Source organism: Sinohyriopsis cumingii, chromosome 17 (genome assembly GCF_028554795.1).
Source record: "Sinohyriopsis cumingii isolate HCF-2022 chromosome 17, ASM2855479v2, whole genome shotgun sequence".
Lineage (NCBI taxonomy): Eukaryota > Metazoa > Mollusca > Bivalvia > Unionida > Unionidae > Sinohyriopsis > Sinohyriopsis cumingii.
Window position 1 is genome coordinate 115,628,434 of NC_142977.1, and position 13,983 is coordinate 115,642,416.

General features: G+C 35.7%; 1 protein-coding gene across 4 annotated transcripts in view; it reads left to right on the forward strand.

Moving 5' to 3' along the window:
- LOC149779711 (furin-like protease kpc-1) overlaps positions 1–13,983 on the forward strand; it is a 52,814-nt gene that overhangs the window by 15,754 nt on the left and 23,077 nt on the right. For all 4 annotated transcript variants that reach the window (XR_016415701.1, XM_089940566.1, XM_089940564.1 and 1 more), the window contains exons 9-12: positions 7,864–7,964; positions 8,597–8,709; positions 12,239–12,356; positions 12,914–13,209. Coding sequence is in view for 3 of the 4 variants with exons in the window: in XM_089940566.1 (XP_089796692.1) it covers positions 7,864–7,964; positions 8,597–8,709; positions 12,239–12,356; positions 12,914–13,209 (628 nt within the window). In the remaining variant the exon portion in view is untranslated. The remainder of the gene's footprint in view (positions 1–7,863; positions 7,965–8,596; positions 8,710–12,238; positions 12,357–12,913; positions 13,210–13,983) is intronic.

Consider the following 13,983-nt stretch of genomic DNA (forward strand, 5'->3'; position numbering starts at 1 on the left):
TGAAATAAACAAAAATGTAATTTCCTGACAACCTCAATAAATATATAGGACAAAACAAGCGCAAATGTCATCACCTCATAAAGGCCGTGCATTCATTTAGACCACAGTGATCAAAGATTGTACGGGAAAGGTAGATTCCAGATCAGTATAATTTATTTAGTCTTTTGTATCTTTCTCATGGTTGTTTAGTATTTCGATCAACCGTGGGTCAAAGGCCTGTTTTATACGATGCCTTGATGAAACATATTTTTTCATGAGTTCGGCTTTCTAAGAGATAAGTGCTAGATCAAATGGATGAATAGGACATACACTAGTCATCCCTACAACAAGGGATCACTACTGGCTATACTAAGATGTGTGCTTCAAATGCTGCTCATACTGTGCTAAGATTTCGGTAGTTTCCTGCTGAATACTTAAAGCGTGTAATGTGGCGATGGTGATCACCGTTTACTATATGCGTCAGGGCAATGGTTTGTATCTACCTACGGTCAGACGTTTCATTAGTTTATATAGCTTCCTCGTCAACCACAACACATATTCCCCAAGCATTTGCACATATTTAAGATTTTACTGGTTATATAACTTCAAACTGGCTTGCATTATGAAGAACTCATCGCTAGACCTATTCCGTCATCTAGGGCATTGTACACAAGCTGATAGATGCAATTCCGTTTTGCGAAAGCAGTTGTGCATATCAGCTTATATCTATGCAGCCTAGTATCCCGATTTCGGTGGAAAAATTACCAATAAGATCAACAAGCTCAGAAACTGCTTATTCCTCCAAACTCCGTCAGAGCACCAGTCCTATTAATTACGTACAGAACATTAGCAACAGAAAACGGCCACCTACATCCGGATCCAAATATATCGAATTATTGTGTTGTGCAGCCTTTTAAGCTAGCCCAACGAACATCACCACTGTGAAACATGGCAAAATTATTTTTGCATCAGGAAATAGTTGCACATGTGCATTTGTTGGTGTAGAGTAGTTGGAACTAATGACTCATCTATGTCATGTCTTTTTATTTGACCATTCAGGGTTTAAAATACCATCTTATACATGTTTGTATATAGGTTGTCTGTGGTATGTCATAAAGCGACCGAAAATTTCGGAGCCTTGTTTTCACCGTCCCGGGAGAGCTGCTAAAGTCATAATATTTTATTGGCAGTAGGTAGACCGAAACAAATGGCCTAGAACTGTATTTTATGTAAACAAAACTTCTAAATCACTGTATGTAATTTTACAAACGCAATAATGTCTGCTCAACTGATAATTTGTGTTTCCAAGTGAATGTAACAGAGTGCGTTTGGAGCACAACATTTGACTAGTAATTTTCAGCAGTTTAGAATTTAACCTGCAAAACTCCTTTTACATACTGTTTTCAACTGGAATAATAATTTAACCGTATTCTGTTTAACCACGTTTATATTGGTATTCTTTGTTTAAAAATATTAGTTATAGCCAGTTTGTTTATTGTCGGATCACCAATGGCAACAATTACATTGCTACTGATGAATGCTAAAACAGCTTAATCTTAATCTTCAACCGTTATGGCTAATTATGACAAAAGTAGGCTGTTTAGGATACCATAATTATAACAGTGAACAGTCCGAACGAACCGTAAGAGGAAACATCAGATATTTACTTGCCAGATTGTATCGTTTGCACCTATTGTCACCTTTGAGTATTCGATAAAGTTCCTGACAAACGAAATGAAAAAAAGGACGTATTTATCACAAGTGCATCAACCTCCCTTAATGTCCTGTAATTGCATAAAATAGTACTGATTGGTCCAAGCACTACAAGAGTGTTGACGGTGCGTTCGGCAAATGGTTTATTTAAGTTTAAGTATGCTTGTCCTCGTTTCTAGGTTTACCACAGTGTATACAACCTACCTGATAGCTGTGAACTGGAGAATGTTATTAGCCGTCGTTTTTGAAACCCCTCTCATTATTGATTTGATTAAAATATGTGTTTTAACTACACCATCCGGCCCATGTTATTTTCATATCCATTAGTATCCAGCTTGCCAATATTTACACTGAGCTGACTTAAAGTTGTGATCAGGATTACTTTGGAGTTTATTCTCTTACCTCATATGTGAGCTTAGGAATCTTGCTAGTTATTAAATTTATTGAAGCTCTGGCATCAGTCTATTCATTAAAACAGGCTTTATTGTCTGCCAGCTCGTACGAGTAGCTAGAGTAATATTTGTCTGCCACAATCCTTATATCTCCATTAGAGCCAGACACCACGACAACGTTCGACACTTTTAGGTGCAGACTTTCACAGCTTACATTCGAGAGTGCGAGTTGTTGACTATAAGATGAATATAGAATATATCAACTGTTCGACTGTTTACCAAGAGCAAATCTCGGGATAATACCAGTCGCTGCATAGAGGATATAGACACTTACTGTCATTGAATGAATTTTAGAGTCCTTTTTTGTTCCATGTGTGCCAAAAGCAAACAGGTGATCTTACGATTCAACATCTGACTTACGAACGTTGCCAGATGTAGTGTTAGCAATAGGCATCTGAATTTACTTTGAAGTCACATAACTGTCTTCTGGACGAAAATCTTGGACTGTTACCAATCACTACACAGCTGACAGCATGCATAACAGTCAATGAGACTGCAGCAGCCGACCTATCAGAAATTGGCGTGATGGATTCCTGTTCCTCGTCCCTTTACGTCATATTTATTGTCAAGCGCTACTAAGCTGATTTAGTGGGTAGCACACGAAAGTTCAAGTCAGAGGTTTTCTAAACCATATTATCAATGGCTTCGATAATCTGACCACTTTATTAAACACCGTAACTGCATCTCCACTAATGTTTGAGACCTTTATTAATTAGGAGGTTGTGTCAGAATACCTGACAGTAGCATTAAAGCTTTAACAACTTTATCAGCAGGTGTTTCAGTTTTTTTATATGTGTTGTTATTGTTCCATCAAAATCTCTGCTAATACTTTGTCGCTGCAAACTGTCATCATATACCTCGTTATCAACATCGTTTTCTTCTTGCAAACATGGCGTAAGATATTCGACAGTCCTTGAGCGAGCCGTCATAATGTGTTAGTTATATCTAGACTATTTTCGTAGTTTTGTCTGTGATGGAGTGTTGTACCTACCTTATTTGTGTCATGAGTTTAAGAAACAAACAAGATGTTTACATGTATTTGTTTAATACCTGACCTTATTTACGAGTAAGTGGGTTTATCCGTAGAAAATACTATTACTTCGCAGGGTAAGAGAGAGAGAGAGAGAGAGAGAGAGAGAGAGAGAGAGAGAGAGACTTTGTAAGAAAGTAGTCATGCCTATCTCAAGATCAGTCTGTTGAATAAATGTTTGTTGTTTTGAGATATAATTGAACAGAAATCAATTATTTTGATTATTCATTGAATTACAAAATACTTATTGACATTTTGAGATAAAACACTATTTTTGAATTACGGTGAACTCATTCGAAGACGACAAAGATTACATCATTATTGTACATCAGAACATTTAAGATTATTGGAATTCATTCGGAATATTCTATACTTTTGGATTTGTGACAGGACATTTTGGATTATTCGATATTTAATTCACAATACAGTATGTGTCTTTCAAATTTTTACTTTGTATTCTAGGAAAATAAATTATTTGATGAACCTTACTTAAATTGTTAGTTTCACTTCCTTTCTGTTGCATATTGTAAGACCTATAGTCGTAACAAAGTAGCTAAAACAACTAAGTTTTCTCTAGCACTGGATCACATGTCGTATCTTATTTTCGTTATCTGCCTAAGCTCAGACTTACTGCAGCCATACTGTTACACTGAATTTCGAAGCCCCACTGAATACAAGTCTTCTCAGGCCACCTTTACCAGTACCAGTCCTTGTGGCAACGGCTCCGGCACTACTTGTGCATCTTAGGCTACTATCTCCTGTCCACATGTACGACAGCGATTTTTGTTATTGAATCCAGTGCAATTTAAGTGGATTACTAAATACACGAATCCGACGAAGCAGCGACATATATCAGACGTTCACATGAAACCGTACGTTTATTTCTTTGACATCTCTATATATCTTGCGTAACAGGTGGCTGAAAAGACAGATGTCAAGTTAAACGTTTGATTGGCAATAAGTCAAGGGAGACAGTTCGTAATTTCCAGTTGCCATTATTATAATTTCTTTACGTTCATAACTAGCCGCTGTGCAAGCGGTAGTCGTGATCCACTGAGAACGTCTGTAAGGAATCAATGCTGTTTTATTTATACGTGCACGCGGAGGAGGTAAAACGAGCTTGAAAACAATCGTTAACTCGCTTTGTAACTGACACTGAATCAAATCTGTATATCGTTATAACTGTTTCTTAATGTGATAAACACACCTTTATCGCGATCAGTCAACATGGAAAAGTTTCAAATCAACCAGACACATTCAGCTCTGATATGGGTTACCGTCTAAAGTCTGCCACATATACATTTGTCCACGAATAGGCACTGGTCGGTGTATTTCTGATGCTCAAACGTATCACCTGTACTTCTCTGAAAAGCTTCTAATGTCTGATAACGACAAGTATTATGTGGCCTCAAAGCCTCTATGCTTCAAGGACGGGACATGAAATGATTCAGACACATCTGTCAGTATCAAAACGTCAGTTTGTAGTTACAAATTGAGAGGTGATAGTCACCGATTTTTTCCAGCTACATATATTCTGATTCCTGAACCGCTCGCGCGGTTGTAAAATGACTATATTGGTCGAAGCTGGTTTTCTTCTAACCTCCGCCAGTTGTCCATGTACTGTGGATAGACGCATGTACGTGTCTGTAGGTCAATGCTAGTGGAATCAGTTTTGCCCGCAAAAGTGAATTGTCGATTTGTGTAACGAAAGGAGTGTTTCTGTTTGTCTGCAGCCATCTTTTCAAGGTTGCTGTTAATGTAATTTGCAAGCTGTCAATTAACTGTAGCTGCCCATAGAGAATTTCATGTACGTGTTTGTGTTGTTGGTAATGAGGGTGATTTGTTGCTAATTAGGTGTTTCCTAACTCAATCATTGTCGAGATTTGTATGGCAGACATGGCAAATCATTGGCCTCAGTGACCTCTGCCTGCTTCTACTTGGTAACAGTCATCTTTACTTAGTTTTATAGTTTATCCCTACCACACCAATCTCATACCTTGCATTAATCTTGCCACGAAGTCACATGCTTTACAGAACATCGCTAGCATCGAACAACAGCAAAAGCCAATTGTAGTTGTTCTGTAATATTTCCTTTGCTTTGTCTAAATGCTTCAGTAGTAACGCCAACTTTGAGCGACTCAAAATCGGCACAAATGACGAACTGTAGGTTGAAGAATAAGCAGTTATTTTCTGTCTCTGGCATTGCCACAAACGGCTACATTTTACTGAATTTACATCAGTCTTTTTCTTGTTTTGCATGTAAACAATCAGATCTGTATTTTGGATCTAGACGTAGTGGTACGTACTTTTACCAGTGTTGATCAACAATATATTTACAACATGCTGCCTATCTTACAACGATAGTCTCAGCGGAAAAAGGTATTCAATTCCACACAAATATGTTAACCTCATTTTCCTATTTGAGTCGTTCTGATCGTTCATTATCACTCAACTTCACAAAACAAAATACGTCCTTGAAGTCAAACTCGCATAGTACTTGCCTATATTTGTTATAATGATCCACATGGCCCTGAACGACATTAAAAAAACTCTAAAGATATATTCTTTGAAACGCAAATACACACGCGACTTGCATCTTAGAAATACATATCTTATCCAGTCCCCTCGAGCACATATCCGTGAATGCGCTGAGAAATATCTGTAACTGCCTGATATGGCGCCTGTCTTATTTAATCCTCTATCGTGAAGATGACTGGGCTGTTTCTGAAGTTGGCAGTTTTTTTAATTTCTATATTCAGACCTTTTATTCCAAACTTACAGTTAATAGATATTCAAGTTTCTGCTCTACAATTCTCTTTTTAAAAATAATATCAATATACCGCTTTGATCAGTTTACAAGTTCTATTGTATTAGCATCAACTTTGTGCTACTTTGGTACCACTACGAAGTAGTTCATTAATTTGTCAGCGTTTTTCTGCGGATTCGTAGTGCAGGAAAATATCGTGGTTGAACTGGTAGTTCAGCCACAATGCTAAGGGCGATAACCAGTACTCAAGTGTGCCAATGGTTGGCTAACCCCAGTTAGTGCCTCGATCCAGTATTATACCTTAAGTAGCCTTTGTATGGAAAGTGACTTTGATACATCATTTTTACATGTTATCTCCACAGAGGCAAAACAATTGCAGACTAAATGATGACTAATAGCGTTTACCATGTGAAAGGCTAAATTAGCCAACTGTTTCAGCAACAGTGTACTTGTGAGTTTCTCTGCCCACGCTTCCTCTCGGTAATATCATACTCATAGCTACAGATCTTTGCATAGATGTGTTTTGGATTATGCGTCATTTCCACGATTGCGAAATTTCACTGACAGGGTGCGTCTATTTAGACGTTTTTCTCTGTGGAGGAAATAACCGTTACCACTGATTTTACTCATATTTTGCGCTCACCAAACAAGAAGGAATGACACATTTCCTTAAATATCGGTAGCATTTTTCTAACGTAATGGTATTCTTCACATCTCTCAATATATCAAACCCTCATCTTCGTCCAACTAATAGTGATCCCGTATAGTATGGGAAATGGGGGCTCAGGTCTAATCTTTTCAGCCCTTTATATCTATCAAGTCTACCTCAGAAGGGCTAACCGAACGGAAAATACGTTTTATCGAGGCAGTAGATAGAAACAAGACTTTGATCCAATACTCTCCTATACAGCTCCGATCAATAATAACAATTTTACAATTATATTGGAACCCGGTTAATTAAAAGATGAATGTGAACTATTAACGAGACGTTAATATGTTATATTTTGATTATATATGTATGCACCAAATTCTTAAGGTTTTGATTATGAATATATATATATATATATATATATATATATATATATATATATATATATATATATATATATATATATATATTATTTAACTCTTTTTCTGTATATTTTCACAGACATTCAGACACTTAAATAGTTCAGGTGTTGATGGAAATAGTTCAGGTTTATCTCTCTGAGTTTGTTTTGCATTTCGTTTTGAGTTGTTTCTTCCCCTGAGAAAGAACTTGATTAATTCGAAAGTTTGGGTTAAATTTAGGAATCCGTATAGCTCGAACACACAAGAGACCTTATAAATTTGTCCGAAACATCCATAACCTGGTGAAATAGGTTTCATATAATTAACGTTGTGTTAAAGCTTTTAAAAAGAGTTCGAGTGATCCAGAATGTCCGAGCCATCGGTGCTTTGAGACAAGGAGATTCTACTGATTATAGTCAAATATTAATAATGTAATAATTTATCTGTACATTACGTTTCAATCGATATCGTAAAGGCATGTTTAGATGTTCCTCTCTTTACTGATCATCTATATAATCAATAAAGCACATGACACAAAGCCAACTTCGCCATTTTAATATTTTGTTCATTGAAACAAAATTGTTATTAGTCTTCCTAGGATTTTTAAACAAACTTAAAACAATATACAAATGTAGGTATATACTTCCGCAAGATGACTATTTTTGTTTCTTTTGTACTGCTAATCTTAAATAAGACTTATTTCAACAAAGTGGATACCTGAAACATCACATGCACTTTAAATATGCAGCCCAAAGGCTTCTTCAATCCGAACTGGTAACAAAACAATTATTTCCCTTATTATTCACCGAACAACTTCCTTCACGTATATCTGTAGTTTTAGTTACATTAATGAAAACGAGCACTCTATCCAGGTCTCGACATCCAATGTAAATAGGTGTAGCGGCGGGATCATGGGTACTTCGTTCTCGGCTCCACAGGCAGCAGGAATGGTGGCCCTAGCCTTACAAGCTAAGTAAGTTGATAGTTTTACAAAGGTATTTTGCAAGATTTTATTAGCAATACAGTGGACTTGATCTGTGAATGTAATTTGTATTGCTCAATGCTGTTTTCTGTCAGGAAACTTTCACTGAAATATTTGCAATACCAGCAAAGTTGAATAATCATTCATTATAGTGTCTATTAGCTATGAAAGATACTCCCATGCTGAATATTCAAATTTTTATCACCTTTTATCTAATATAATTCTGCTTGCGATGAATGTTAATTCTTTATGTTAAGAAATGTATTCTATACTCTACAAGATCAGAGGATATTCAATAACAAAAGCACATTGGAACCCCAAGCAGAAGCATATGCATACAAATGGCCACGCACGCAAACACACGCACACATACACAACTCAGACATAAAAACACTTATAAGATTACACACACAACATTACTGATCGATAATTAGCCAATCGACACAGAATGTATTGAGAGCAAACTAATATTCTTAAAATATGTTTGCTATAAGAGTGTAATAGTTATATCATTACACGTTTCTGAACACCCCAACCCCCCATATATATATATATATATATATATATATATATATATATATATATATATATATATATATATATATATATATATATACTTTCAGTCAAGACATGACCTGGAGGGATATTCAGCACTTGATAGTAAAAACAGCAAAATATCAAAATCTGACGGAAGCTCCTGGGTATGGTTTCACGCTAAATGGAGCCGGAAACTATGGTATATCTGGCTGTCTTGGTAATAACAAAGTAGTTTAATTGTGATGCGGAAAAATAGAACAACAAGTAAGCCACTATAAATAACAAGTTCAAACACACAAATACGTAAACATTGATGTTCATATTCATAGAATGTATAAAGTTAATGATTATAGTCAGTCCAGAAGAAAAAATAGTTTGCTAGTAAGTACCTCTGGCTCTAAGTAATTGCATAATAATAGACTAATGTTATTAGTATTTTCTTGAGCAACAATCTATTTTCAATATAGTGTCATTATATGTGAAAGTTAAGGAAAAAGATAATGTCACTAATAATAAACAAAGTAATAAATGAATTTATATTTATTTAAAGTCATCAGATTTGCACAGGCTGAAGAGCATACATCCTGCTATCAAATAAATGACGGAATGTGTTCTGCTGTTGAGTGGATGCATTTAGAATAACACAAATATTGTGAATACATCTGTCTTCCTCAACAGAAATCCTGGTCAGCCGATTTACATCATATCTCAGATAAATCGTTCAGTGTCTCCTACACTTTTCATTAACGTAATAATTTAATTTGTGATAAACAAATTTCAATTTCTTTATTTAACACGAATATTAAATCGAAAGACACTAAGCTTTCCTCCAGTCTCACATGGGGTTTAAAATTCTCAGTTCAAATGAGTAGTCCGATCGACGACAACATAATGTAACCGCGTCATTTAGAGCCACACAGTCAAAATGCTTTGTAGAAAATCGAATATCCTGAACACGAAGAAGAGGATAAAAGATGTGATGACCTTTTATTGAACGTTGCATCATTTTGGACAATGAGAGGAAACTACCACATATAGCATGCTTATAATCAGAGAAGGAAGCATGAAACACGGAAAAGAATATTGTTTGAAAAACATTGTAATCTGGGTTTGTTTTTAAAGGCGAATTAGGTTGCATATCTCATGTCTAATATTAAAATCAACTTCTTTAATAAAGCTCTACCCCCCCCCCCCCGCCGCTGGACGAAGATTTTGGAACTATGTAATAATTAATTACGTTGTACATTTGTCAACAGTCATCCATATGGTTTCTGGAAGGTAACGGAAAAGTTATTTACAGTTTTATGTTAATATGACGTCATAATATTTTGATTATTAAATGTGTGCGTCATAATTGTAAAGAGTAATGGCCCCTGAACTGCCCCATTCTGACTTTCGATTCCGCAGATTAACTGTGTCAAGGATTGGTAGATTACAGTTAAATTTGCTCATTGACTAGACCTTGAGAGATTTCGAATTCCAACTTTCCTCTGCATGATTTTATTTAATTATATTTCCTGATTCCTCGTCCTCCTGTTTGTAGCTTCAGATATATAACCTTATTATGACCGAGGGTTTAAGACATATCTGGTATATGACTTTATGCTTAAAAATCATAATGAGTTGCATTTCAAGCGTTCCACGTTTATGTACAGGACTAATTGATTACTAAATCGTCAACAACTGAACCAAATATCTTGCTCTGATTTATTACAAAATAACACCTTATTCTATTGATGATATTATTAGAAAGAAAAGTATTAATTATCATGAGATAAAATAACAGAAAATATTTCAGCCTGAACTTAAGTCGCTGCCTCCCATAATTAAATGGCCAGTATCTGACAATAGATGAGGTTGGTATGTGTATGTTAGTAGTTGTATTAGTTGCAATCTAAAAGCTGGAACTACAGCAGAATGATTAAACTTACATTATAGTTGCGACTTTCAAAGACATCGTGCTGATGTTAGAGAGCTTTTTGATATACATATGCTGTGTTGATACAGAAGTCTACAATGTTCTTGTTACACTATTGACATAATAGATAGGGATCTTTGAGTTTGATGTCAAACACTCGGGCAAGATATTTATCAGAGATTGCGAGTAAACATAAAACATACTTAATCAATAATGGAGAAAATATTTAGTGAACGTAGTGAAACTACGAATAGTTCAGACCACAAATGCAATCCTGAAAATCGCAAGATGACGCGCTGTCTTTCAAAAGAATACATATGCTTACCACATTCACACACGTTAGTAAATAACCAAAACATTACACGTATTTACCTTTTATTTTCTAAATCCGAACGGTTTCTAAAATTTTGGGTTTTTCCCAAATCTGTTACACAATAATTTATTTGGTAAAGCGCTGGCATACATGACAAGGGTAAAAAGTTGATTAAATGATCATATATATAACTTTGTTTTGTAAAATAAGAGATTTACTTATAAACTATTTTGACATGAATATCATTAAAGTCGTGACACGATTCATTGGGAATTTCCGTACATCCATTTATGACAGAAACTACCGACGTACCGGTACAGTTTAAATGTATCATAGTACTTACCACTCAAAAAAGTTTACCGCGGTAAACCGGTATACCGGTAGTACGGCGCAACTCTATTGATTACCCATCATTCTGACTTTGGGTGCAGTGGAATAATTTTACCAAAGATTGTTGAATCTGAAACGAATTTGGTATTCGTTTTTATATTGATCAACCCTTAATTAAATCGTAATCTTCAGGCGTAATCTTCAGGAGTAATGCTATTTGACTCACATCCTTATGAATTTGGTTTCCACAGCAGTGATTCATGCATTTCAAGCAAAATTTAATATCTTGCTTCATTATGACGAAAACTTTAAAAAAGAGACTGATTTTCAAAATCTCATAACTATTTTGCAATAGTTATGTTCCTGATTGCCCAATCCCCAGAATTTGGCTTCTCTGACATTATTTGTCCACGGATTGCTTGGTTTCAACCCAATCTGACAAATAGTTTTATACCGATGATATTTTTCTGGAACTATAATTCCCAGCGTTCAACATAATCATATAGAAGAGTCATATCCTTCACATGATCCAACCTTAACTTTACAGAAGATCCTTATTGATCAGACCTTGCATAATGTAGATTTGTAGCTGTTTCTGGCAACAATTAAGAGCGTTTGATTTCCTGCAGGTAAAGGCCCCTAAATAACCAAATTCCTGATTTTGTTTATCCCGTGCTTCTGTTGAAGGTGTTGCCCAGCAAACAGAAGTATTCCTCCGTGTCCTTTGTGACCCATCCAACTATAATAACCGTGTTAAAATGCTTTATGATAATATCTAAAATTGACAAAAACACATTGTTTTCATGATTCGACTAAACTGCATACAAACCTGAAATAAGTTGGTTTGGGTTCACAATAGGGGTATTAAAGTAGAATTCGAAAATAAATCAGATCAGGTTTAACGTAATAGAGTCCACCCCCAACCCATCAGAAAACAAAACAAAACATCACATCATATTGCTTCACCAGAAGACGAAGCAGTCGGCATTACATATAAAGTTTACTGTTCACATCTGTACGTTCGGCACAAACCTTTCCCTAGATTCTAGTCCTTGGATTATATTTTATTTGACACAGCGGTTGTTTAACATAAAAGATGCAAATGTATATTAGGCAAAGACTACAAAAAAAGTTTTATTGTTTTCATAAACCATTTCTTCTTATTAGTTGGTCAAATGTTTGGTTACGGTCTGATGGACGCAGAGGCAATGGTCAATTACGCCAAGACATGGAAACCTGTACCAGATCAAGTAAACTGCACGGGTATTAACAGCACGCCGCATTGGTAGGTCAACTATGCATGCTATTATTATTATTTTCTTTTTGCATACTTGTTTTGTTTTATCTATTACGTTTGTAGAAGTTGCAATATTTTTAAAGAATCAAAAATGCAATGAAACGAGGTATAACACAGTGTGCTTTCGTTTAATTTTTAATGCAACAACAAACATTTAAATAACAGATGAATACAAGTTCATTTCCTTTCAAATTTACATAGAAAACCAACGGTTTAGATGCTTGAGCAGGATAACTTTACAACATTTAAATCTAACTTTGCAACATTCTCTTTGGGTGAAACTTTCTTACAGTAATACAACAGGCAACACATGTTGCAACAATATATATATATATATATATATATATATATATATATATATGGTCAAGTTCAAATTCTATCTTCTTTCTTCTGTTTATGATTCTATCATCTTACGAAAGAATTGGTACAAATAAAAGTCTATACCAAATGTATGCCTCTAAGATATATATGCAAAAGATTACAATGTCTTGTGAAGACATCTCAACCGATGAATGGATAACGGTTATTTTCCCATTAAAAATAAGGGTGCTTAATTCAACATTGGTAACAAAGTCCGATTACCTCACGGTGGAGGAGAGAACGTGTCCAATCAATTACTTAGAGCACGTGCAGGTGCATACAATTTTCCAAAGTAGTAAGCGTGCGTACGTGGAACTGGAACTGGTTTCCCCTGCCGGGACACGGAGTAAGCTGATGACCCAAAGGAAGCACGACAAAGGGTTCGGACAACAGGAGTGGACGTTTATGTCTGTTCAATTCTGGGGCGAGCACCCGAAGGGAATCTGGACCTTCTCCATTACGATTCCTAGCAATCATACCGGTAAGGAATGAATTTATTTCATCTATACAATTTGGAAGTATTTCTGTTTTTCTAAGATTTTAGATGCTTGAGTGATTAGAGGATATAATTTGTAATACAGAAATATTGAGCGTGTTTTGGCAAATCAATTCGTCTCACCTTAGTTTTGCGGACGAGAAGACAATTAATCGACTCTTATCGTTTATATGGAGTGTAGCGGACAATGTTTCTAGCCGAGTAGTATCTTATTGTAGAAGGCAAATGTTTCACGTTACAGTAATTGACATGGCTCATTTGTGACTATTAAAAACGAATTGAACGGAGAAATGAAAATTAAAGGACTTTTATTCATCTCGCCTTAGCGGCAGAGTTATAAAGTTATTAAACCGACTTTTGCAGCCCGATGAGTCCTCACCGACTTTCTCAAGCTAAATGATTACTCCCAACTTTTAGCAAAACTGCATATCAACAGACCTCATACAAACCCAGGTCAGAATGTATACGCCTAATGATTTTAGATATCCCCAGCTTTCCAAGGCTGCACATAAACAACCCCACCCCTACACCCATCGTTTAACAAAACGAATATCAACAGGCCCAATAATGAGCACCATCATCTTCTAGCAAAACTTCATATCGCACATGCAGCCCCTTTGTACATTACTAGGCAGGCAGCGCGGTGATACCGAATTTTGTTTGCATATGCGCAACTGGCCGCATATTGATAGGAAAGTGAGATTCAGAGGCACTGTGGAAATAAAACAAACTAATTCGTGTTAGATAAAAAGCATAATG